Source organism: Brassica rapa, chromosome A08 (genome assembly GCF_000309985.2).
Source record: "Brassica rapa cultivar Chiifu-401-42 chromosome A08, CAAS_Brap_v3.01, whole genome shotgun sequence".
NCBI classification, from domain to species: domain Eukaryota; kingdom Viridiplantae; phylum Streptophyta; class Magnoliopsida; order Brassicales; family Brassicaceae; genus Brassica; species Brassica rapa.
In genome coordinates this window covers 17,623,836-17,650,477 of record NC_024802.2, presented here as the reverse complement: position 1 = coordinate 17,650,477, position 26,642 = coordinate 17,623,836, and the positions used below count along the sequence as shown (strand labels likewise).

The 26,642-nt window shown below is 35.1% G+C and overlaps 6 protein-coding genes across 11 annotated transcripts; 4 read left to right on the top strand and 2 right to left on the bottom strand.

The window, feature by feature from the left end:
- The first annotated feature begins 98 nt into the window (after positions 1 to 98).
- On the top strand, positions 99 to 1,498 carry LOC103835297 (pollen-specific protein-like At4g18596). Its single transcript, XM_009111438.3, has 2 exons — positions 99 to 523; positions 934 to 1,498. The coding sequence occupies exons 1-2, from the start codon at positions 355 to 357 to the stop codon at positions 1,278 to 1,280; spliced, it is 516 nt and encodes a 171-aa protein (XP_009109686.1). The 5' UTR covers positions 99 to 354; the 3' UTR covers positions 1,281 to 1,498.
- A 396-nt stretch (positions 1,499 to 1,894) lies between these two features.
- LOC103835296 (26S proteasome non-ATPase regulatory subunit 11 homolog) lies at positions 1,895 to 4,083 on the top strand. The gene is made up of 2 exons (XM_009111437.3): positions 1,895 to 2,095; positions 2,561 to 4,083. Exon 2 carries the CDS (start codon positions 2,591 to 2,593, stop codon positions 3,848 to 3,850), a length of 1,260 nt encoding a protein of 419 aa, XP_009109685.2. The 5' UTR covers positions 1,895 to 2,095; positions 2,561 to 2,590; the 3' UTR covers positions 3,851 to 4,083.
- Positions 4,084 to 4,883: 800 nt separating this feature from the next.
- On the bottom strand, positions 4,884 to 9,488 carry LOC103835295 (dof zinc finger protein DOF1.5). Its single transcript, XM_033277654.1, has one exon. It carries the CDS (start codon positions 6,048 to 6,050, stop codon positions 5,523 to 5,525), a length of 528 nt encoding a protein of 175 aa, XP_033133545.1. The 5' UTR covers positions 6,051 to 9,488; the 3' UTR covers positions 4,884 to 5,522.
- A 1,913-nt stretch (positions 9,489 to 11,401) lies between these two features.
- LOC103835294 (protein SCAR3) lies at positions 11,402 to 15,951 on the bottom strand. The gene is made up of 9 exons (XM_009111435.3): positions 15,557 to 15,951; positions 15,033 to 15,196; positions 14,588 to 14,711; positions 14,363 to 14,492; positions 14,212 to 14,279; positions 12,170 to 14,141; positions 12,000 to 12,092; positions 11,780 to 11,902; positions 11,402 to 11,649 (listed from the first exon to the last, which is right to left on the bottom strand). The coding sequence occupies exons 1-9, from the start codon at positions 15,712 to 15,714 to the stop codon at positions 11,599 to 11,601; spliced, it is 2,883 nt and encodes a 960-aa protein (XP_009109683.1). The 5' UTR covers positions 15,715 to 15,951; the 3' UTR covers positions 11,402 to 11,598.
- Positions 15,952 to 16,244: 293 nt separating this feature from the next.
- LOC103835292 lies at positions 16,245 to 23,779 on the top strand. Of its 6 annotated transcripts, none has more exons than XM_033277651.1 (6): positions 16,245 to 17,509; positions 17,625 to 18,367; positions 18,548 to 21,851; positions 21,926 to 22,124; positions 22,234 to 22,319; positions 22,469 to 23,779. In XM_033277651.1, exons 1-3 carry the CDS (start codon positions 17,465 to 17,467, stop codon positions 18,876 to 18,878), a joined length of 1,119 nt encoding a protein of 372 aa, XP_033133542.1. In that variant the 5' UTR covers positions 16,245 to 17,464; the 3' UTR covers positions 18,879 to 21,851; positions 21,926 to 22,124; positions 22,234 to 22,319; positions 22,469 to 23,779. The 6 variants fall into 6 exon arrangements, with proteins under 6 accessions (XP_033133542.1, XP_033133543.1, XP_033133544.1 ...); XM_033277652.1 differs by having other exon boundaries at positions 21,926 to 22,319; positions 22,469 to 22,558; positions 22,726 to 23,779; XM_033277653.1 differs by having other exon boundaries at positions 21,926 to 22,319; positions 22,469 to 22,558; positions 22,715 to 23,779.
- Positions 23,780 to 25,108: 1,329 nt separating this feature from the next.
- Positions 25,109 to 26,281, top strand: LOC103835291. The gene has a single exon (XM_009111433.3). The coding sequence runs from the start codon at positions 25,304 to 25,306 to the stop codon at positions 25,832 to 25,834; it is 531 nt and encodes a 176-aa protein (XP_009109681.1). The 5' UTR covers positions 25,109 to 25,303; the 3' UTR covers positions 25,835 to 26,281.
- Positions 26,282 to 26,642: the final 361 nt, after the last annotated feature.

Here is a 26,642-nt window from a genome sequence, read left to right as displayed (position 1 = left end):
TATGGTTTGACATTTCAAAATAAGTCCACATTTAAAAGATAACTGCATCTATTAATAAAAGAAAAGAGAGATGGTAAGGAGGAAAAATCGGGTTCAAAGAAGACATCCGTACAAAACTCAAGAACCACAAACACCAAAAATAAACAAAGCACATCCAAAAATAGATGTAAGATCACATATTGTTTCTGTTGTTTTGTCTATTTTGTTATCTATAAAAGGAGACATTTTGGTTGGATCTATCATAGCGTCTCCTCTCAACCAAAAACTTACAATTTTTTTGTGTTTACCCCCAACAACTAATATTACAAATACAAAGTCCCCAAAAGTTAGAGAGGAGAATATTCAGGACTAATAATGGCCAAATTCTTCATCGTATTCCTTGCCTCTGCCCTATGTTTCACCACCCTTCTTCACTTTGCCGCCGCTGATGCCGACGACTTGGACCGGTTCCACATCAAAGGATCCGTCTACTGCGATACTTGCCGTGTCCAATTCATGACCCGCCTCAGTAAAGTCCTCGAAGGTAACTAAGGACTATGGCTAGGATCTATATAGTAAGGTTTATTGGTTACACAAAATAAATCACCTTTTGGTTTAGTTCAGTGGTTTGAATTATGAAAAAGGTTTTTTTTTTTTGCTAAAATTATGAAAAACTTTTTTTATTGGTTACACAAAAACGTCTACATACGGAGTCATATGACCCTGTTATTCACATATCTTCATGCGGTGACCTTAAGTTTTTGGGAACTATAAACATTTTAGTAATAATTTTTTTTATATATAATTTGAAAGGCTACTAAACTTATATATTACTCAACTGAGATATTTGGTGCTTAAGGCGAATGTTTCTTCCGACCATGCTAATGGTCTTGCATGTTTTAGTTTCATAAGATTATATAACGCCTTACGTACGTCTTTGTGTGTGTTCTTCAGGGGCAAAGGTAAAGCTTGAGTGCAAGGCTCGTGAGAACCAGACAGTAACACTGACCAAAGAAGCTGTGACCGACAAAGACGGAAAGTACGAGATGGTAGTTATGGGAGACCACGAAGAGGAAGTGTGTGAGATCATCCTCGTCGAATCACCGGACGCAGAGTGCGGCGAGGTGAACAACCAAGAGTTCCTAAGAAACGCAGCGAGGATCAGTCTTACGGCGAATGATGGCATTGTCTCTAACGAGGTTCGAACCATTAACCCACTTGGGTTCATGAGGAAGACTCCTCTCGCTGATTGTCCTCAAGTTTTCAAGGAGCTCGGAATCGTCCCTGATGTCATCTTCTAAGCTTTTATTATTATTTATTTTACCCATATTACACCTCCGATCTGTCAACAATTTTAATTTCTTGTTAACTCTTTTCCAACCTATTATATAAAACATTTTTTTTTTGAAGTTGTCGTCTGAGTTTACTTATCTAATGTTGTTTTCCAACATTTTTTTGTTGTTGTTACGCTTCTGCGAGTTCTGTTTTCAAGAATAATTTGATTACCTCTCAATATCTATTGTTGGAGAGCTCTTGTTCTCAGAACGATTTGAACACATGTACATGATCTAGATTTAAAAAAAAATATTCATTTCCATGTCTACTGAGATTATCATAATTAATTTCCTTGAGGTTAAAAAGAATAACAATGAAGATCATGGAAGACTTACTGAATGAAATAAGCTAAGACAGAATAACATAGAGCCTATCTAAAGACAGAAAATATTGAACCCATCCTAAAGCCTGGGCCTTCAATCTGGGATCGTGGGCTTGAACCTCAATTCTCGCGTTTCCATCTTTTGCGTTATTGCGTTTGCAGGAGTCAGTTTTGTCTTGAACAAAAAAAAAGGACGGGCAGAAAAACGCGGTTTTGAAGCGTCTGGCGTTGGTTTCAAACACTTCATCCGAAACGCTAAAAGTTTAAGACGCCGAATATATTGAAGCGTGCGATCCCTGATTTCATCATACGAAATGACAATTATACCCTTAATTAAATTATAAAACTACGAAAAAACTTAGCCTTTATCTTCCCTATCAAGACAGAGAGGCTTCTTTATCTTCACCGTCGTCCGTCGAAAGCTTTACCCAGAGACGACGATTCTGCCGATCCACACAAGTGAGTTTCTTTTCCTTATTTTTTCTTGTGGGTTTGCTTATCAGATCTAATTAGTTCTGGGTTTCTCGAATTGCCTTTGAGATCAAATCTTGTTCCCCTCTATCGATAGCTTCTAGGGTTTAGCTTTGTTCGATTTAGCGAAGAAAATCTAGTTGATTGGATTAGCTCAATGATGTTCTAAGCTTACATCTTACACTAATTAGCAACCAAAATTGATAGAGAGAAATGATTAATAGATCTTTGGAGAATGAACTGAGATCTATGCCTCTGTGATTCATCTTATTACTTAAAAAGTTTTTTGTGTTCACTGTCTATGTTGCTTTACTTCTGCATCTATTAATGGATCTTGTGTATTGACTATGGATTAGTTTTTTTTTTAAACTGTTGTGAACATATAGAGTAGGGTTATTATGTTCGAAAGGAGACATTTTTGAGACATCACATCTCTGTTTCTTATGTTTACAGGGTTTGAGTTTTGCATAAAACCAACCAACAATGGTTTCGTATCCCGCTACAACAGAGACGCTTTCCCTGGCCCAAGAAGCCAACAGCTCTGAGGCTATTCAGATACTCTACCAAGTCTTGGAAGACCCTTCTTCATCTCCAGAGGCTCTGCGGATCAAGGAGCAAGCCATCACTAACCTCTGCGACCGTCTCACCGAAGAGAAGAGAGGCGAGGATCTCCGCACACTCTTAACCAAACTGAGACCATTCTTCTCCCTAATCCCCAAGGCCAAGACCGCGAAAATCGTCAGAGGGATCATCGATGCTGTTGCAAAGATACCCGGAACAACTGATCTCCAGATCACTCTCTGCAAAGAGATGGTCGAGTGGACGCGCGCCGAGAAGAGGACTTTCCTCAGGCAGCGAGTGGAGGCGAGGCTGGCTGCTCTCTTGATGGAGAACAAGGAGTATGTGGAAGCTTTGGCGCTGCTGAGTACTTTGGTGAAAGAGGTGAGGAGGTTAGATGATAAGCTTCTTCTCGTTGACATTGACTTGCTGGAGAGCAAACTTCACTTCTCGTTGAGGAACTTACCAAAGGCGAAAGCTGCGCTCACTGCAGCGAGAACGGCTGCAAACGCTATCTACGTCCCACCGGCTCAACAGGGAACCATAGATCTCCAGAGTGGGATCCTTCACGCTGAAGAGAAGGACTACAAGACGGGATACAGCTACTTCTTCGAAGCCTTTGAGTCGTTCAACGCTCTGGGAGATCCGAGAGCTGTTTTCAGTTTGAAGTACATGTTGCTGTGCAAGATCATGGTCAGCCAAGCTGATGACGTGGCGGGAATCATCTCCTCGAAGGCTGGACTCCAGTACGTTGGCCCCGATCTAGACGCCATGAAGGCAGTCGCTGATGCTCACTCGAAGAGGTCTTTGAAGCTGTTTGAGAACGCGTTGCGTGACTACAAGGCGCAGCTAGAGGATGACCCGATTGTTCACAGGCATCTCTCTTCGCTTTATGACACGCTTCTGGAGCAGAATCTTTGCCGTTTGATTGAGCCTTTCTCACGAGTTGAGATTGGTCATATTGCTGAGCTGATTGGGTTGCCGGTGGACCATGTGGAGAAGAAGCTGTCTCAGATGATTCTTGACAAGAAATTTGCAGGTACGTTGGATCAAGGAGCTGGGTGTCTCATCATTTTCGAAGATCCCAAGGCGGATGCTATCTACTCGGCTACTCTTGACACCATTGCGAACATGGGGAAGGTCGTTGACAGTCTTTATGTCCGGTCTGCTAAGATCATGTCCTGAGTGAGTGAGTGAGTGTGTTCGTCGTCTGAATCGGATTCTATCTTTCTTTGTTCCTTTTCTAGATATCGTTTGGACTCGGAGAAACTGGAAGTAAACTGTATGGATTGTTCCCATTAGCTCATTTCGCTTTGTGTTACATTTTGGTTATTGCAGTTTCTTTCTATTAACCTCCCAAAGCCAAACTTTGTGTTCTCATTTTCCAAAACGTTTTTAACTCATTCAAGTTTCATTGATTTTCTCCTGTTGTGCATTTATAAAATTCTGACCAACCAGGAACTCAATTCATTACTCATTAGGACCCACAACCATTTTTTTTACCGAAGCAGGAGATTGACTTGCACACAAGTCTTGATTTTGTTGTATTTTCTGTCAGATTCTTTTATGTGCTTAACTTAAGACAGTGCAGTGTGTCTCCATTTAGCTTTGTGATTCGACTTTTAAGTTTGTTTCTCGAAAACTGTGAAACTAAGTTCTTGAATGTCATGTTTCACTCCGGATGGCAAATGTTGTTGATTAGATTGGTTGTGGAGTGGTGCGTTAGTAGTTTGGGTTTTACACGAAGATGTTCCTCTTTGCGTTGTGACAGTCTAACGTTCGTCGCCCCGTTCACCAAGCCAAATAACCTTTTATTCTAACACTAAACTGTGTGACATCATCCATAACTAGAATCTTTCAAGGAAGTCGTTTCTCATTAAAAAAATGAAAAAGAGACAAATTTAAAAAGAAGAGAGTCATTTTTTTATGACTCTTCAAGATAATAATAATCATAAACAACATGTCATTCTCTCATAGGGGGCATTTCAACATATCATTGATCCAGTGTTATTCTAATCTTAAGATGTTAATTATACAATTTAATTGTTTTAAAATATTAATATAGTTATAATAAGAAAATCACGTGGCCGTCAAGATTTTCATAGAGTTTTCATTAAGATTTAAGACGTGTTTTTTTCTTTTTTGAAGTTAATGTTTTTTCATTTTTCTAAAGTTCGTATTAAATTGGTGATATTCCTTAGATTGCAGTTTTTTCTAGTCACCAGTGGTCTTGTTAGAAATACAACATTTAGCTTACTTTGTTCATTTTTTCTTCATTCACAGTTAATATATTTTATACTATAAAGCTGTTTGTGCTGTATAATACTATTTTTGTAGGTTTACGATTATTGTGTGATTGTTTTGTAGCTTGAAAAGTGAAAACTTAAGTGTCCAATTGAATGAGGTTTCGTGGTTAGAAGTTATATGAAGACTAACTAATATGTCAAAAATCTTTGCTTAACTTTACGTACACTTAAGCGAAACAAATTAAGCTACAGAGATTAAACTTTATATCGGCTAAACGAAGCTGATCTAATCTTATATAGTATACAGATCTTGAAACAATTTGTTTTAATTAAGGGGTAATTAATGGTCAACGACTCCGAATTCTTAATAGAAGAAAAATCCCACGAGCTTCAATTTACAACTGAAGATTCGACAAAGAGAAATTGATGAAAAAGCGACAGCTGTTTAGTAGACAGGCAAGTATTAAACCCTCCTAATTAATCAACTAGTTAATTTTTGTTGCTAGCCTGTACGTGAGTAAGCAAATTTAACCATTTTCTTTCTAACGAGTTAAACCAAACCCAAACGAAAACAAATAATATTAAAAAGAAAATTTAAAATTATAGAATATTTAACAAGATTGACCATCGGTGTAGCAACGGAGTCTCTTCACCGGAAAGTCATGCCGGAAACCACCGTGAGACGCAGCTGCTCGCCACTCTTCCACCAGCAAAGCGTCAAGCTCGACCTGATCGACCGCTCCAGTCGCAGCCCCAAGAAACTCGGCGAATCCACCAACACGGCCCGGATGTTTGGCTTTCCGACGACCGGCGCCGACGGGAACATTCCGAAGAGCTCCACCGGCGGTCCAGTAACGCTGACAACCTCGGCAGAAGTGTCTTGGTTGTTTAACGTTATAATTATTAAAGTAACAGAACTTAGTCTCCATGCTCTTGCATCTCGGACATGCTATAATCTTGTCTGGACGCTTCTCCACCGCCGTTAGATCCGTTGATGATGATCTGACGTCTGTTGTTGCTTGTAGCTCTGGCTGTTGCTGGTGCACTTCTTTTTTAATCGTCGTTGTTGTGATATTACTGGCGTTGAATGTAATGGTTTTGCCGAAGAGTTTGATCCCTTGTGAATCTTGGGTCGCCATTGAAAATGAGAAGAGAGAGTGAAAAGGAGAGTTGTGATTAAGTTTCTTGCAGTGATGAAAGAGAGAAGAGACGTTTATAGTTTTATAGGATGAAGATTTTGATTTTTTTTTCTTTTATCTAAAAGGATTTCTGCATTATTATATCGTTTTCGTAGGAAAGGAGAGTAAATGGTCGACCAAAATAATTGGATCCGAAAGACAGAACCGAATCTCATCTAAAAAGTTATATTAACTCTGAATCAAAGCTTGTAAAATACATGAATGGATCCAAATCTTTAATTTTTAATGAATTAGAACTGAAATCAACTCAAAACCAAAATATTTCAAGTATACGAAAAATATTTGAATCACAATTATATATTTAAATATATTTATTTTAAAATTTAAAATATTCAAATACTCAAATTTATGTAAAATACGTAATTTAAAAAAAAATCCAAAAATAAATACTTGCAATAGCAGAAGATATCCAAAAAACGGAAATACATATTGATTCTTCAACTAAATATCCAAACTGAACTAGTTTTCATGTTAGTTTTAGATATTTGATCATACATAGTTCAAATATATATGTTATTTTTTTTGGATTTTAAATTTTTTGAAACTATTGACTACTTTACATAATTTAAACAGATTTACAAAGACCTTATCCAAACCCAAACAAATTTTATAGATACCTTAATGGAACTTAAACTTTTAACCCCGAAAATTTAAAATTGATGCAAACCGAACTCGAATGCCCATCCGTAAGCAAAACTGTTAGTAGGGAGAATACATATAGAAAGAATATAGTTGGCACATTTATTACTTACTGCTTTCAAAACAAAATGTGTGTATTCCTTTTCCTTTTCTCCCAAATTGTATTTGTTTTTGTTGGAATAATGCTTTTGTTTATCTTTTTCATGACTTTTTGAAGATTTATACGCAATTAATTATTTTACTATATGTAACTATCTTTAGTCACTACCAATAAATGAACTATGCAGGATAGTCTTTTCTGGTGCCACAATAACAAATGTCACTAGTCAAAACCCAATTAGTCTCCCTAGATATTAGACAATTCTCTTTAAATTCGCAGAAGCATCTTCCATTCCTTCTTGTTTTAGCTGACTAACATTTTTTAGTTTGTATATCAGAAGGGTTCGATTTGTAACAGTTATGAAAGGTAACAAATCAATAGCGTATAGATTGATATAATAACATATTTTTGTTTTAAGTAATTAAATTGAAGAACGACTAAAGAATTACGAAATCAATCTAACATTTGAACTTGGTGTTGGAAGATTATGCAATGGGTTCATGTATGATGATATGGAACATCTGATTTGAAGGAGTTTCAACCAAATGGAAGATAATCTGTATTTTAATATTTTTTCTCTTCGGTTGAATTTTATCAAACCCAAAAGGAACCACCTGTGTCCCTTCTTATAGGTAATTCACAGTGTAAAATTGTACCAATATAGTTTCTGCAGTTTTGTTTGATCAAATAATAAAATGGTTGAGCAGATATCGAGTTGGAAAATAAAACAAATTAGTAGTCACATAAGTAAATAAATAAATAAATAAAGTTTAGCAAAGCATGTTTCTACAACATATTTTATTTTAATGAATATACGTAATTCACGTTCGTTGGTTAATTTAAAAGAAAGTGATAAAGATGAGAGGGAGAAAACAAAAGAAGAGAAAAAGAAAAAGAAAAAAGAAAGCACTGATCGATGTTCATGTTTCTCTTTTCTTCTCAAAATCGTGCTTTCATACATATATGTTTTTTCATTGGAACCTTTATACTACACAGTCGCAGAAAAGAACAACTTTTAAGTCCTTTTAAAAGAGATCGACTTTTAAGTTAGATATAATAATAAACTGAGGAAAACTTTAATAGACTTATTCAAAAAGAGAATATAACTGTGCGTAAAATATATATTATATGTGTTGAAAATATACGTTCATTGAGCTAATTTTGCTGACGTTATTCTTTTTTTTTTGTGCACCAATGCTTTTGCTGACTTTATTCATAATCCTCTCAATGTGATTGAAATATGTTTATAGCTAAAAAAAATTTATAGCCAAATTAATTGAGAGACAGTTGAGGTACACAAGTATAATTTTAACTTTTGTAAGAAAAATTATATTGTACACATATAACTATTATAGAATTTTGGATTCTTCATTCTAGAATTTTGATCACATGCATGTTCGATGGATATGGAGTACTAATACATATTACATTGCGTGGTAAATTTCCTAGACAAATGTGCATTATAAGAACAAAGGAAGGCTAGTCATGTTCTGCATAGATAAAACTATATATGTATATGCGTGTGTATATAATAAGCACACATAATTAGTTGTTACTTGTAAAGGTGGGATACCTTGTCTTCAGCCATCTTTCTTTCTTTTCTTAAGGTTTCAATGAATTAGGTGACTAATTTCTGTTGGCTGCCCATTTTTATTTTATTTTTTCCCTTGAAATCTTAATATGTTCATTAGTACTGTTTCTTTTGGGTTCGGAAATTAACTTTATAAAAAGCTCTCTTTTAAAACAAAAGCAAAATCTTTTGTATGGGGTTTTGTTCTTTAATCCTATCTTTAATAAAGTGATTTAAAATTAATCGAATGAATAAAGAACAGGAATTATTAACTATTTTCTCTCTTTAATGTCTATTATAGAGATATGACTTGTACTTTATTGATTTTGTTAGAATAAAATGTCAAATGATCAATTATCCATTTCTATCCCAACATTTCGGACTATGCTTTTATATACTTGAGCTTGCCGTCTTTCAAAACAAATGAGAAGATCAAATTATTATTTTTTTCAACATGGTCGTGTTCATAATGTAAATTAGTTCTATAATCTTGTGTCCACAGTAATTATATATACATTAGGTTTATGAGGAGAACATGTTCCATACTGATAAGAAGTTTCTTTCCGAGTCTGGCACAGTGTGGTCAAGTGGAAAGAGATGGGGCTGGGATACTAACAGATTTCAACTTCGATTCACATGCGCGAAACTAAGTTATATTATTCATAAAATAACACACATATATAGACCTATGTTTTCGGATTCATTATCAAGAGATGGTTTATCTGTGAGAAACACATCTCTTTGTGAATTAGTCTAAGCTCTGTCATAAGTCTAAAATACTCACATGTTAATTAAAAAAAATTCTTTTCCACGGGTTCCCACTTTTAATACTAATGGTTCCATATTCCACAGTTTTAAAGAGACATCTAAAAGAATTAATAATGTTTACTTATTGCTAGATAAGGTGGAATGAATTAGTAAGCTAAACTTTATATATGCTTAGTTTTATTGGAAAAGGTGCACTTTCCTTGAGGGTACATGCATGCGAGAGCTTTATTTTCGATTAAGAATTTAAAAGTTAAAGAAAAAGAGGAAGAAATAGATCGAACTGTTTTTTCTTTAAAACAAAAATCGAATTGTTTAATTTTCTTTTTTTAACAAATGGATAAAGTCTAAAGGTTGTGTTTTCCATTTTGGAGAACGATATGAGATACAATTACATTTTGATGAGATTTATTCAACCTTGAGGTGTGATATCTTTGAGAGAAAATTAAAAAACCTATCACTCGTCCGGAAAGTTTCAAATAAAGAAAAAAATGTTTCAAATAATAAGATATTCCCTTTCACACAATATATAAGGCTATTACTTATTCAGTTTATATGCTAATTTGTATTTTATGAAAACCCTTTAACAAAAAAATTGATAATTTGTATTTTAAGAACATTGGTCTGCTGCTTTGTCATAGGATGGATTGCACACAAAGACCTAATATGTATATAAGGTACTAGTTTCTTGATCAGTCATTAAACAGGCACTTTCAACACCAACAAAAGGGTTTGTAGACACAATTACGTTGAGTATTTCTATCAACTAGTTGAGATTATAATTTTGTCTGTCAGCCATATCTGTATAGTCCAAGAAACAACACCAGATGAATATTGTTCAAAAAAAAAAAAAAAAAATCAATCCCGTCACATGTCCATAAGCAAATGTCTATGATTTAATATTCGATTTTGATTAAATGCGAGACATGCATTAAGAATTGTAGATAAAATGCTTAACTACTAAGAAAATAATATACAGTACACACAAGAACAAAATCTATATTATTTAAACTTTCGATTCAAGTGGCAGATAATAAGAAAGTAATTAGAGAACACAACATGTAAGCAAAGTTCACGGCTTAATGGTCTTGAAGACCTTATCTTCTTCGAAGTCTCTTCTACTTGACAACTCACCATTTGATGCTTCTTTAAAAAAAAATTATAAGCAAAACCATTTATTATTTTCTTTAAAATTGTTTGGTAGATATACTATTTTCTCTTTCGACCTTTTTGATTGCGATATTGCTTCCAGAATATTAGCACAGCTGACACAAAACTGAGAGTATTCAGTATAGTATAAAGATCGAATGAAAAACCTATTTTAAAAAATACATTTTAAACAAGGACACATTACCAGTATTTTTCAAAACATGCGATTAACGTCAACCTTTAAGAACAAGTGAGGATAACAGCTTATATATTTATATTTCATATTTTCTTGAAGATATAGATCACGTACGACAAAATCTACTTATCTGCTACACAATACACACATGCGTAAAAGATTCCAGGCAATAAAAGTTGCTTGCATAATAAGATTAAACCCTAATATAGGTTGTCTCCCGCAAGCTACGGTTGTCGTGCATGGAGTAATTTAGAGAGAAGAATAGGAATCTTGAGAAAATATCAAAATTTCTTTGGATGAAAATAGGAGATCAAAAGGACATAACGTATAGAATTTGCCATTCACCGAAATCAAGATGATCTTAGTGTTTGTGGTAGTAGGGTCGTCGTTGTGGCAACCACATGTCTCTGCAGGTTGAGTTGATGTTAAATTATGCTATGAAAGAAATCAAGAATGTCGTTAAAGAGGATATAACACATCAAAAATCGAGAATGATTATTTATTTAACGTTAAGAGAATCGATTACACTGACTTTATGTTCGGATCTGATGCAAGAAGTCTCCAGTTTTGGTCTCCTTTTCATTGGCATTTTGTTTATCCTCCCTGACAAAATATTCATTGAATGGACCTCTGAGAACATATGCTTCTTTGGTCAAAAAAAAAAACATATGCTTCTTATTCGTAGTTGGAAATATATAGAACTTATCCACATTTCGAAGATAAATTAAATTCTCATGATGAGGTGGTATATATATCCTGTTCAAGCATGGTAATTGTGATTGATGTGTCAACTGCTTTGTACTCTCATAATCATCCTTGGTTGAAATGATCATAAGTTAGCAAAATGTTTTCCTCAAGATGAATGAGCATAATAACCAATTAAAACTTTTTTAATATAAATTTATTTCTTGAACTACATTATTTTCTTGAAGATACATAATCACGCTACGACAAAATTTACGTATCATCATCATCTACACAATCCACACATTAGTTATGATACAATAAAAAAATTGCTTGCAGAAAGTAAATCACAAAGATGAATAGGATTCTTGGGTGAAAAGGGGTTTTACGTATCGCTCCATGTATCACTTTCATCTCCATCGTTGCTAGCTACAGCCTGAAAAGGTAAATAGAGAGAGAGAGAAAGTGAGTGACAGAGTAACATGTGTCTGAGTCAGAACAAAAAAGTACTTAAGATTCTGAAGCAAAGATTAGATTTGGTTGGGATATATAGAGAGAGGATGAACCTGGCGTATTGAGTTTGCTTTCTCCAACATGGCGCTGATCTTAATGTTTATTGCAGGGTCAGTTGTTGCAGCAGCAGCAGTAGATAAAGTCCTTGTCATAACCACAGGTTTCAGGTTGACATGCTGTTTTTCAATTTTTAAGATTATTAAAAATGCATCAAGAAAGCAGAACATAACTTCTTTTTTACCACAAAAAAAAAAAAAAATACACTGCACTCACTTGTGTTCTGATTTGTTGCAAGAAGTCATCAGCATCAGTCTCTTTTTCGTTAGCATTTTGTTTGTCCTCCTTCACATTATTCTTCACATGGACCTATGAGAGAACATATGCTTGTTAATATTTCAAGAAAATTTGAAATAATATCTAAAACGATTCCTTGAATATTGCACCTTAGTTTCTGGTTTAGGAGCCGAAGCCACAGTGTTAGGCTCTTCTTTGTTGACTATAGACGATGAAGTATGCTTCTCAAACGCAAACCTGAGAGCGTCTTGTAGTTGTATGGACTGAGTTGTTTTGTTTTCAGATATTGTTTCTGATCCTGTTTTAGAAACCATCCATTGCGCAGGTGGAAACGGCGGTGGTAAAGGCTCAACAGGACTCTGGAGGTAAGAGAAGTTTAAGGCCACACAACCATTTTCTGCTTCAGTGTCTAGAGAAGAAGGCTCACCATTGTTATCTACATGCGTACTTTCATGGAAAGAATCATGCTCTTTTCTTTCATGGCTGTCATTGTGTTCTTCCCACTGCTCAGAATCTGACAAGGAGTGATAATCGCTAAGATAATCAATGTCTGAAGTCATACAGAAAGTGTCGTCGTCTGAACAAGAATCAGGAAGGGAAGTAGCAGCCTCTGGAAGCAACTGAAAGGAAGGAAATGTATTATTGCTGTTGTTGTCCTCATCTGAAAATTTCAGCTTCAGCCTTGACGCCTGAAGGGTGTTGTCAACGGGATTGAGAGATATTTTCATGTGTTGAAGAGGTGGAGACGATGCAAACCAATCAATAGGAGCTTCCTCTCTGAAGAGAACCTTATCTTGCTCACCAAACCTGCTCTTCTCTGTAGTCACTTCATCATTTTCTGGAATAGTTGCTGGTAAAGCTTGTCTATTATCATGAGACAATGAATCTCTTCTGCGGAAACTATTAGTGAATAACTTTTGGCTCAGTCCACCAAAGACTCCGTAAGAAGAAGTCTCATGGCACTCTCTCTGGTCTACAGTTAGATTTTGAGTCCCTAAGCTTGAAGTATCCAGAACATGTTCAACTAGATCATCTGATTTATCTTTTTCAGCTTCTGCAGAACCAAATGTCCTTTCCTCGGCCTTGCAATCCAGACTTGGCACTTCCAGGACTGGAGGTTTCGATGGGTTCAGTCCCAATAGACCTCCATTAGTCCATATTTTAATTGCTTCAACTTCACCAGAAACCTTAGCTTCTGACTTTTGATGTTCACTATGATACAAGGGGTTTGATGAATCAGATAAACTGTTCTCAGGAGCCGGAACAACTGTAAAACCGATTTTATCTTCTCCACAGGTAATGTTACTTGTTGTACAAACATCATTGAGCGGTGAACGGCTTCTATTATCACTCTCCAATGGATCTTGATGATTCATTTCATCAGTTGCATTTAAATAACCGTTGTCCATCGATCTACAAGACTCTTCAACTTTGTTGGAACTCTTCTCCAACCTCTCACCGGTAACACCACATGGACTGCTCACTGCCTCTAGACTAGTTTTGAGACCTTGCTCGTTTTCAGATTCCGATTCAATACTATTAAGCGCATCAACAAAACACTCCCCTTCGCTTTCAGTCTCATGTTCACTACTATCCCTCGGTTCTCTCACAATCTCTGAACCAGCTTTCATCTCCTTTACCTCATCAATCCCATTACTTTGTTGTAGTCCTGGTTCTGATTCCGCGTTTTCAATATCAACTCTACCAGTGCCTTCTCCATAGCTTGTTGCTTTCTCATCTAGTGCATCCACAACAGATGCTTCATCTGTCTGCACACCAAGAGGTTCTTCCACTATCTCTGCTTTCTCATCCCAACTAACGCAAGAAGAGCCAACAGCAGATTGCCCTTGCAAAGGAGTAAACTGTAAATTATCATGTTCATCTTCGGTTTCACATTCAGAGAGTACTGAACCTATGGTGCAAGAGCCCGGTGTCAAGCTGGATGAACCTAACCCCCCTTTCTGTTTTTCTCCGGCCTTCAGTGAAGAGGTTGCAGTTGAAAGGCAATCATAAGTGTGAGAATGATGATCTTGGAGATCAGATCTTTTCTCCATGTCACTGGTTGAGGCAGATTTAGAAGAAGAGGTTTGTCCACTGAAGCTAAATGAAGTAAGTGTCTTCCTGATATACATTCCATGTTTCAGTTAATAATTGAAATAAACAAACTTAACTATGCAAACTTATGTTTTACCTAGCATTCTGGTTAGCCATTGAGGCCAGACGTGACATATCTCGACTCCTTGATGAAGATTTTTTCTTCTGTTCATGTCACAAAACAATAAATATAACTGCAAAGTACAAATAATATAAAGCTTTACCAATATAAATATAAGAAACCACACCTTAATTTTACAACTCATGTTATTGTTTTGGAACTTGTTGTTTCCTTTAACCAGGCTGCTTGATGCTCTTCTGAAATAAGTAGGATCTGAGTAACGCTTCAAGCAAGATCCAGGACCGTTTATATCAAACCTGAGGATATAAAAGCATAAAGTTTCAAGTTAACATGATGGTACATTACATACATAACCAGATAAAGATAATGTTAGCTTGCAAGTGATACATACTTATCAAGCATGTGCAACCGTGGAGGATCCCTGCACTCTTCATAATGATCCATAAAAGAGTTAGGCAAGTCGTCGTGTATAAAATGATTTTGCTCATGTGGGATACGAGGATGCCACTCCACACCTGATAACGACATAAAACTCTAATCACTTAAAGACATTTCATAACAAGACAGTGGGATTCCCTAACCACTATTGACATTTCAATATCATGTCTATCTACTCTAGAAGTTTCTCAGAAAACATAACTAATTTTTAACAATTTATTCTCAACTAGCCATCTGTCGAGTAATTTAGTATAAGGGGTAAGTGAAACTGGGCCTACTATGAATTAAAAGATGACATTATTTTATCAAATAAAAATTAATGTGAAATCTAGCAAGAATCAGACACCATGGGTCAAGACAATGAGAAGATTGACAAGATAAGCACAGGACAAACAAACCTCCTGTGTATGCAAAATGTAAATGAGTTGTCTGTGCAAGTACCGCCTTTTCTAGTGGAGGCACTGTAGCTTCTATATGCTGCAACCTCATCTTCAACTGATTGCTTCTTGAAGCTGTGGCCATAACTTCCTCCTGTATGCCTTGAAATATCTCTGCTGCCGACCTGAATCAAGTGAAAAGAAGTAAAACCCTTAACAAAGCTTCTTCCTTTCTGCAGCTTATGTGGCTCTCCATGGATTCTAAGATAACCCTTTTTGAACCAGGAACAACCCACAAGCCAACATCAAGAGCCACAACATGAGTTTATTTCAAGAGAGGAGGCAAAAGGAAAAAAGGAAGCTACTTTCTTTCTTTCTGGTGAATCCTAAATCACAAACTTCACTAAAAAAGCCAATTACTTTCATGCAAAAAGTGAAGATTCTCTTTGTCTTAACTTCACCATTAGCTCAAAGAATCATTCAACAGTAGACCCACAAAAGAACAAAGAACAAAAAAAAAACAGAGATTGAGGTTAAATACATACTCAGCGAGATCACCAAGCTGCCGCAAGACACCGATGAGTCCAGAGACTGCAACGCCGTTGAGAATCGCCTCGGGGTCTTCACGATCGACATTTCCATAAAACTCGGCTTGTTGACTCGTACCGTACACATTCCTTACCCCAAGCCTAGAAAGAGACATTCTTTTCCTCTCTAAATCAAAGAATAAAGACGCAGTCTTTGTCTAAAGCATAGCAACAAAGCTCTCTGTGAACCAAATGGGTTTGGAGGAAAGAGATTTGTTTATGAGTTTCTTTCTGGTGGGTGAGACTTGAGAGGTTGCAGCAGCAGCTTCACTTGCACAAAATAGAGAGGGAAGTTTTTTGGAGGCAGAAGGAAAGAGACAGACAGACATTGCCAAGACCGCAAGCCATTCCATGTAGTTTAGTTGCTGCACTTTGGTCTTTGGGTGGAAAAAGACTGGACTACCCTCGTGTTTTGTGTGTTAATTACGAGGCAGGACTTTTCATTAATTGATTGAATTGTTTTTTAGTTATTCAAAGTAAAGGTTATTGGTTGGCACGATTTATGAGAACCAGTGGATTGCCATGTGGCTTCTTTACCAACATTTTATTCTGGATTCAGTCTTTTAACAATGATTAATGTTCGATTTGTAGCAAAATCATAAACGGTTTAAGCCAAGATTACTCAGACTTTGATGTGATGAGCGCCATTATTTTAGGCTTCATAAAAGGGATTCTTATCATGCCTTTATGATATAGAACTTATTAGAATACCCCATTAGTGAATTTACGGGGGTTCACACAGATTCCTAAAAAAAAAAAAATATTATAATAATGAATAGTAATGAACCTGTCTCTCCCAAGTTCTTTCCAGTGAACCTGGTTCATCACTGTAGCGCGGGCTCCACAATACGTGGCGGCCCGCGATTGATCCGATTAATTAATTTTTTTTTTTTAAAAAAAAACAAAAATCGAACAGTAAAAAAAAAATAATAGAAAAAATACTTTGTGAACCCCTTTCATGGGGTTCACTGATGCACATGCTCTTAAGAAGAAGACTGAGACTCCTGAGAGAATGTCACTGTCAAATAAATGTTGCGTCAAATTTAGTGGTTTATTTTAGATGGGAATTTTGTATTTTTGTCAATAAATTGAGTTGTTGAATTGGTTGCATGTCAAGGAGAAATATCCAATGCGTGAGTGAGTGAGATGCACATACACAAATATTGTATTTTCTTTTTGACTAAAGGCTTCAAATATTGTATTTTTAAATATAATATAATAATGTAATGTAAGTTATACTTCCTCCGTATCGTTTTAGAGAAAAAAATTTGTTACAAAATAAGTCTCGTTTTTAGTTTTCAATGCAAAATTTATTAATTTTATTATGTTATTTGTTTTTCTATTGGTTGAAATATGGTTAGGTGTATAGGTAATTGTGTTTTATATAGAAAACATGCAAAATTAATTGTTTTCTTAATCCGTGTGCACAAGTCTAAAACGACATTTAATATGAAACATAGGGAGTAACTATCAATACTCACATGAAATTCTCCATTTATTGAAGACCTTTAGGGTTTTGTATAGTTGGTTCTTAGGTTTGGACCTTTTATTTTTACTGTTAAGGGTTTTGTCTTGTGGACTTTGACCCATTAATAAAATTTCAGATGAATTTTTTTTATAAAGGGTACAATTCTTATTTGTGAAATTCAAAGGATTATTTTGTAGTAACATAAAACTTGTGGGGTTAAATTATAAAGAAAGTATTGTCTACTCTGCCTGAGAGGCGTTTGACTTTTAACCTATCCTCCTCTTCTTAGCTCGGTGACGCATATCGTCGAGCAACCTCATCTGCAATTCCATCCTCTAGCCAATCTCTTCCCTTTCAGTTAACCCGAGTTTGAGTTTCTATGTTATTATCATTCGACAATGTCTCGAAGATTCATCAAACTCTCTCCTTGGAGCCATGCCCTCGTAAATCTTCTCTTCTTTTCTCACTGTAGTGCTGTTCTGCTTTTACTGGATTTAAAGGTTGCAACCTTTCTCAAATCGAAAAGACATTCTCACAGAAGATGTTTTTTCTTTGCAGATACACAAGAGACGCTTTCGTTTGTTTTCATCTTCTTTCACAACTCCATATTTGTTACTTGGCACTACGTTAAAGAATGATCTTCCGGACGGTAGTGACGTCAGAGACGTCCTCTTGTTTGATCCGACCAAGGAAGAGATGCTTACAGTTCCCAACATAACATTCCCCGAAGAGGTCGCTGGTTCGAGACAGATAGGAAGTGCACGTGGATGGGGAATATTCTCTAACGACCATGACCGTTCGCTATGTATCAGCGACCTTTACAGTTCCTTGGGTCCCAAGTCAACACTCACAATGATTCCTATGCCTTCGCTTGTTGCTGTATACTCTAACCAAACAAACGCTGTCTGGAACGTGGCAATGTCGTCTTCTCCTAGTGATCAAGACTGTGTGGTTGCTATAAAGCTGTTGGATAGACAGCTTAGTCTATGTAGACCACATTCTAACATGCGTTGGACTAATGTCGGGGAGATTTTGGCTGAGAATAACTTGCAGAAGTTGGAGAACTCGACTCTTATGTATTCCAAGAGAGAGCGTAGATTCTACTTGCCTGGTCCTGGAGGCAACTCCTTGTACTCATGGGATCTCCATTTGAAGAAGAACAAGGTCCCTAGCTTCCATGAGTTGATGTTCCGCGACCTTCCTGAGTTGGATGATTCCGAGTGGAAGCTTTTGGGTTGGTGTTGCAGGACGGAACACCTGGTTGAGTTAGCCTCCAGTGGCGAACGTTTTCTTGTCAAATGGTATATAATCATAACCAAAACAATTTTCTATAACGATTTTTTTTTAAAAGTCGGTTTAGCCGGCGCTTAATTACCACATAGCGATTTCTTGAACATTAGTATATTGTATATAGTATAATTACTATAATGTTTTCATGGATATTTTTCAGTATCTTATATTGTTGCTTTGTGTGCACGCAGGTACGCACAACGCTTCTTCTCGTCGAGCCATGAAGGAAGTAACTACACGACAAGGAGGTTCATGGTGTTTAGAGAGAAGAAGATGACGGAAGGAAGATACATGCATTACACAGAGGATATTGGAGATGTGTGCATATTTATTTCAATGAGCGAGGCTTTCTGCGTCGAGGCTAGTTCTTGTTCCGGTCTGAAGCCTAACTCCATTTATTTTATAGGCCATGGTTTTGGTATTTACAATGTAGCTGATACAACAATACATCATTTTCAAGCTCCTGAAGGTGCACCTACTTCTTTCAAAGACCCTTACTGGCTTCCTCCATCTCGTATATAGTGAGGCCCTACCACCATTGGTGTCCAAATACCAGCCAGGGGTTATATCTATGAAATTCAATATTAATCTAGTTACTTTTTATAAATGAAAAGGAGCTAAAATAATGTATGAGTTGGGTGTGCATATTGTCTACTTTTGTTGTCGTCTCAACTATTTTTTTTCGTATTCGTGCAATCAAATACATTTGTAAACATTCTATCAAGCTCAAAAAGAAGCTAAAAGAAGTTCACCAAACACTAAAATGTGTAGGAAAAGGGAGAAAGAAAGTAGAATGAGAAAGGAGGGGGTCCATGACTCAAATCACTTTCAAAAGGAAAGCAAACCCACATGATCTTGCTTCCGGATATATATTGAAAACCCACTTCTCTTCGTTATCCTTTCGTTTTCTGTTTGTTATTAATCATGTTACTTCATTTTATAGCGTATGTCTTATACTCTGAGTTATTTTTTAAAAAAGTTTTGTGAAATGAATCCACAATTAATTAAGGTTTGTCGTTATCTCAGTAAAAGAACCAGTTAAAACTTGACCTTCTTAGAGCATACTCTATATATTTAGTTGAACCAACATTGGTAGTATTAATCTTGTTTTAAAAAGTTATTTTAAGATATATTTTCAAAAGACAACTAATAAGAAGAAGAAAAAAAGAATAAGGCAGTAGGATCTGAAATCCAACAGAATGCATGCATGCATATCATATATAATTCATTGAAAATGTTTGAACTAATGTCATCAAACTTTCGACTATTTCTTGTTGAATTGACTTTGATGGCACTCAATGACATGAAAAAAAAAACTTAATTACACCAAATAAAAGGCAATAGGAAAAACACAAATTGTAAAGATAATAAGTTGTTCTTTTTTGAAACACAACTACTTCATTAAAGGACTTAGCCAGAGTTTGGTGCAACCATAATGGCTTGCTCAACAGCTAAGCACTGCTTTGCAAGACCATCAGCTACATAGTTCCTTTCACGAGGAATCCAATTAAAAGAAATACATTCAAAAGAAAAGGCTAGCTCTAAGATATCGGTGGAGACACCATACAGCTCTGCATTGGTAGTTTCTGAGTTTAGTACTCTGATGAGTAGTTCCGAATCTGATTCACATCTGATCCTTGATAATCCGAGGTTTCTGCACTTCATGATCGCTTCTCTAACTGCAAGACCTTCCGCCATAAGGGGAGAACCCACATTAAGAGCTGGTTCAGTAAAGGTTCTCGATCCTTCAATATCTCCAATTGTCCATCCAAGCCCCGCGAGTTGGAGTCCTTCATGCCACGCTGCATCAGTTCTGATTACCACACAGTCCGGTTGTGGTTCAAATAGTTGTTATGTGGGGTTTGGAACCGAACTAGTTTTTTTAAGAAAAAAAAAAACATGGGTCCAAATTGTATAATAAAATTTATAACACGAACATTTTACTATATAATTTTATTTCTCAAATTTTGAGTTACAATCTAATATTACAAAGCACCTAAGATACTTGGTGTCTAAGAATATGATAAGATGACGCATAATTAGTCCGCGACTACTCAGGGTGAAACTAGAAATATTTCAACTATCTGCTTAATGTCTTGCATGGTTGCTTAGATCAGGATTTAACTTGATGAAATTGTGGAAAGTGCAATATGTGGTGATAATAATGGAGACCAAATGATGCTATAACATGTGTCTACCCAGCCACATTGTGCATTTTACAACTGAAATTTATTATAAGATAATATAAACACTAAGGAAAAGAAGAAGAATAAATAATTGAAAACTTTATAGCGAGGAAGAGGGGTCCCCTCAAATGTAGTAGACGATGGATCCAAAAGGTAAAGTACATTCACATTCAATCGTTGGGTGCAATTATTCATTCCATCTATTTGAAACCGTCTCATCACCATCTAGAAAAAGAAATACAAATTATGTTATATTCCTATACTTAAATATATGTTATTTCACCCCTTTTCCCTTCATTTGTTTGTTTATATTATGGTTTTATCAAAATAATTCAACATCTTCGTATGGTTTATGTTCGATTTCAAACGAATGTTTCTAAAGGAATAATATATCAAGCTTTTAAATTTTACTTTTGATATTATATTGTGTACTTGTAAGACAATGTACATCATCTCCTATCTCAATCAAAAAGACAAAACCCCACTTAGTTATCTCATGATTATTTTATACGGATGGCAATTCGTAGTTCCCTAACCACTGTTTTGGTGCAATGTTGGTATGCATATAGAAAATGAACATTGGCAGCTAATGAAAGTTTCAAAACCTTCCATAAGCTTTTAGGTAAAATACTAGTTCAGTGAATATTTTAAAATCGAGAAATCCAAAATAGTTAATAGAAAAGTGAACGTTATTCAACGTATATTCCTACACCCAGCCGCTGAAAAACAGCAGGAAAAGAGCAACTAACAGACAACAATATCAACCATAAAACTATATATAATACACACTCATGAAGATATACATTATGCAACATCAAAAGATTAAAACACACCATAAGAAGGGGCCGTCCAATAAAAGAACTCACCAAAGAAACATCTATACTATACTAAAAGTTCTTTAACTAGAGCTCTCAGCCTATCCACCTCAGCAAAAAATTCACAACTTATCAAATTGACATGTCATCACAAATAACAAAAAAAAAAAAATTTTTATTTTGCTATCTCTCTTTTCGTTTTCTTTCTCAAATCAATTTTTCTCATTAATATTCATCTTCTCAACTTCTTCCCTGTAAATCCTCCGTAGCTGTTTCTCCCACATTTACTTCCATTGGTTAATTTACCAAGCTTTATGACACTTTTAGATTTTCTGATTTATTAATAATTGATTTATATATAAGATTGAACGATGGCCAAATTAGATCCTCACTTTCTCTCGCTATTAGATTTCTGGATTATGATCTTATTGGTTTCAACCCCCCAAAATCAATGCGTGGAGGGATTCAGATTTGTTATCCTCATGTAATTTTATGTAAGTTTTTTTATATTGTATCTTTTCGCATGAACATTGTAATTGAGTTGTTTGTGCGTATGTCTTTTTTGTAGATTGTGGATCACTGGATCAACATAGGTTTGCAAGGGAAAAAATCTGGGTAATCGATGACAATCTACCTACACGAGTTCATAAAATCATCATTAGTTGATCTTCATCACTATTTGTTCCACACGATCTCTCTTAAGCGATCCACTTCCTTGCTAAATATATTTGTCAACTACAGATTTCTTCATGCCTGCATCAAAATCAGTTAATCTTTTTACCTCATATCATTTCTGCAATCTCTTTTTAGTTTGAAATATCAGTAGGGCTTCGCTTTGCTTTGCTGTTCATCTTACAAAGCTAACAACAAACATAGATTGAGAAGGCTTCTGTCTATAGACTGACTCAGTGCAATCTTTGAAGATTTAAGCTGAGAGATGGCATGTAATTTCCAGATAAACGGTAAGGGACCCTCTCTTCTTTTAGATCCAGTTTCTGTTGTTTTCTTTTCTTATTGAAACAAGCCAGTTACACATGCATACCTGAACGTCGAGATCATTATATTATAAACCTACGATTTTTAATGACTCCTCTCACTGTTTATTATGTAGATGAACCAAAAAAAAAATCATTTGCATGCTGTGTCACGGTTGAAAGCAGTTAACGAGGAAGAAGATCAAGGAAAAAAGAGCAGAAAGAAGGTACTTTGTGGTTAACGATCTATTTTCTGTTTATATTATATTTTCTGATTTTGGTGGTTTCTCTTTGTTTTGTTGCAGTTGGGATGTTGGGTTCACTTTAGGGATTCTTTTTTTTGTCTGCTCTTCACACGATATAATTTTCATTAATTATGATAGTGATGATGCAGTTGTATGTAAACCATGGGAAGGTGAATTTAGGGGACGATGAGCACAAAAGCATACTTTGTGTGGATGGTTATTACTTTGAAGCAATGAGAAGAATGGACCAGCCAGCTTATATTAATCGCTGTTAAGATCAGTCTCTGCTTTGATCAACTTGAACAACAGAGCAAAGGATTCTGATTCTGTCTGTTTTGGAATTCCATCCTAAAAAAATCATCCACTGCAGAGATCATGCGGAGGAATAAGCTTGATAATGTATTTCACTAAAATCTTATTGCAGATGCTGGCTTTTTCTTACCAGTCTTACAAGAAAGGCCCAGCTCCAAGAAGTTGAGCTGGAAAAACAGCCAAGCAGCTCAAAGAGGCGTTTACAATCTCTAGCGAAGAAACGATCAGATGTGCGGCAACAAAAAAAAGGTTATCATATCTCTTACCGCATAAGTAATTTCAAAGCTCAAAAGAAACGACCAGATGTGCGGAAATGCCTCACTGAGACTCTTTTACCCCAACCACTTCTCTGATTTTCCCAGCCCGAGGCATCTGAGTGCAAATCTTGGGATATAACATATCTTCTATATATAAAGATAGAAAATTTAAAGTTTTGAAAGTGTTTTACGTCTTCTTTCATTGTAGTTTGGGGGCTCTGTGGTGTTTATTGTGAGAAGGTAGTAATTGTCTTATGAAATCAAAGCAATCTGATTACTCAATTAAAAACAGAAAATTATTTCAGACCACCATCCCGTTTTATTTAAAAGTATATTGTAGATCAAGTGGTTAAGTAATCTCAATGGGACAATTAAATATCGCAGTCCAAAGAATATGTATTCGGAAAATAAAGTTGTGACATCACAAGCATTATCTTAAGATATATTAAAGAAAAATAAACACATATTTTTAAAAGTAATGCATTATAATAAACTGATTCAAATTTACAGAGAAGCTGTTACTGGCTTCATCATCAACTACACGGTTTTACATTTTACTTTGACAACACAAAAAAACATAATCGTGAACTTACATACAAGAGCTGAGGCGAAACATTTCACCTACAACTAAAAAGAAAAGCATCAAAATCATAATGAAAAGAACCGTTGTTCTTCTCTTTCAATTGTTTAAGAATTTAAAAGTACATAGGTTTGTTTTCCACCAGAATTAATAAAAATATATCATAATTCCCTATAAACAAGAAACTTTTGTACATATATTTTATATATAAGTATAAACCAACCATTATATTGTTTGATTTACATTCATAATTGAAGTATCTTTATATTTCTTAACACTTAATATATTTGGACGAGGTTTAATAAAATTATATCTAAAACCGAATTCTATGAGACATATTTTATATACACCAATAATATAATAAAACTAATATGAGTGTCAAATTTCAAAAAAGTTAATTAATGTGTATATACACTAAAATCATATATTTTTATTTTATAAAAAAATATATCCTTAAATAGAAAAATCTAGGGAAATTCTCTCAAATAACTCTTTTAAGTTTTTGACACAAAATAGACTTCAAGAAAAAAAGACCAAAATAGCCCCTTTTTATTTTGAAATTTTAATATTTATTTTTTATTTTTTAAAATTTGAAACCGTATCCCAAAATCTCACCACCCATTACTTCTAAACCCCAAATCTAGATTAGTTAACCTTAAGATAAAAATAAGTTTTTACTCTTTAATAAAACTTATTTTGGTCATTTTTTTCACTGAGAGCCATTTTTGTAACAAAAAACTAAAAAATGTCTATCCTATGAAATTTCTCAAAAATCTAATACGGAATTTTTTTTTGTAAATTAATAACTCTATAAATTAATAAAATACCAAAATACCAATATTATAAATTTATAGAATTTTTACTGTATATATATATATATTTAAAGTAGGTTTTTATCTTTTTTATAGATCAAATAAGCAAGCAATGTACCAAAAATTGAACCATAAGCACATTTCTTAAAAACAACATTTTAGTTAATCATCTATACAAAATTAAAATTCAGCTGGGTATATTTCGGATATCAGGTACAACAAACGTTAATAAAAATATTTTAATAATCATATATCTGTATGCGGTAGTTAGGCACTTTTTAAGAAACTATATTTCTGAATGCCTAAATAGATCTTTTGAAAGTTATTTTAGAAAATTCGTTTTGTTTAGATCCGATTTTTAGAATACTATTTTCTAAAATTTAAAGTTGCTCGGAAGACATCGCAAATTATAGTATTTCAACTCTTTTTCGTCGCACATACTTAAGAAAAATATTTTTATAAGTTTACAAAAACAAACATTCTAAAATGTATAAAATTTACTTAAAATTCAAAAGACAAAATCCGCGCGTAGCGCGGAAAAAAAGATCTAGTGACTATAAATAATAACACACATGGTCTAAAATCCTCACAAAAAAAGAGTACCAAAAAACGAAAGAAATACAATTTAAACTTCTCTCTTCACTTGCTTCACGTCTCTCTCTTTCTCTTTCATTTTTATGTCATTTTAATCTCACAGCTCTCATGATTTTTACAACAACCAGAGTCTTTAAACTTTATATTTTTCTTCATTAAAAACAAAAAGAGGATGAAGGAGACGATCAGGTGCTGCATCGCCTGCATCCTACCATGTGGAGCCCTGGACGTGATCCGCATCATACACTCAAACGGCCATGTGGAGGAGATCAGCGGCACAATCACCGCCGGAGAAGTAATGAAGGCACACCCGAAGCACGTGCTCAAGAAACCCTCTTCTTCACAGTCTGATCATCAAGAACGTGGTGATCTCATCTCAGCCACAAAGATCGTCATCGTCCCTCCGGAAGCTGAGCTCCAACGTGGGAAGATTTACTTCCTCGTGCTTGCAGCTAAATCCGATAAACGTAATGCAAAGGCCGTCAAGAAGCGGTCACAGACTCGTCGGCAACGTGAAGAAGGTCATGATGATGATAAGTCGAATGGGGATAAAGATAAAAGTTACGACAAGGATGTGTCACTGTTGATATCTGATCGGTACTTGACGGAGATACTGTCGGAAAAAATCGCGACTCAAAAAGAACGGAGAAAGGGGCGCGTTGGCGTTTGGAGGCCGCACTTAGAAAGCATAAATGAAGATTGAGGAAAACGCATCGTTTTCTTTCAAAAGAAGAGTTTTCACTCGTTTTCTTTTGCGGCTGCGATGCTTATTATGTATTTTAGAAGATTGGTTCATAATAGTCCTTTCATCAAAAAAAAAATATTCAAGAGAAAGATTTTGTTTACTTTGAAGTTTGAATCAAATTTCTTAAAAGCAGATCAACATCTTTACTTGGTTACTCCTCATTTTACATTTCAATACAAATAATATAGGAACTAGAAACTTAAATCAATATATCCTTATCAAATGTATCTCATAGAGTTTCTCAAAACATTATATAATATTTTGGATATATTTTAGTTTTCTTAGTATATTCAAAAGTTCAATAAATAGACATTGTTATCAGTAAAACAAACGAGTAAACTTTTAGCTAATGAACAAAAAATTATAGGATTTTAGTCTAATTGTTTTCATTCTGATAATTAAACATGGAGGAACAAAAAAACATGGATGAACACGCTACTAAAACGTATATAGACTTAACCATCGCTACTTCGATTGGAAAAACACCAATGACAAAGTTTAGAAATACAAATACAAATGAAACCTACACTAACAAAAAGAGAAATGTATGGCCACGGCAAAGGAGTTAAAAGTAGTGTTCTCCTGTGTTCGAATAGTGCTTAGAAAAGACTTTTAACTACTCATTCGATCTGCTGGCATCATTTATACATTAAGTTTCAAACCAAATAATGATTTTTTTGGCTTGTGATCAATAGACTTTTTGAGTCCCATGTTTCAACTATTTTGTGTATGCTTATGTAGTTTTCCTTCGTGTTTTCCTCATATT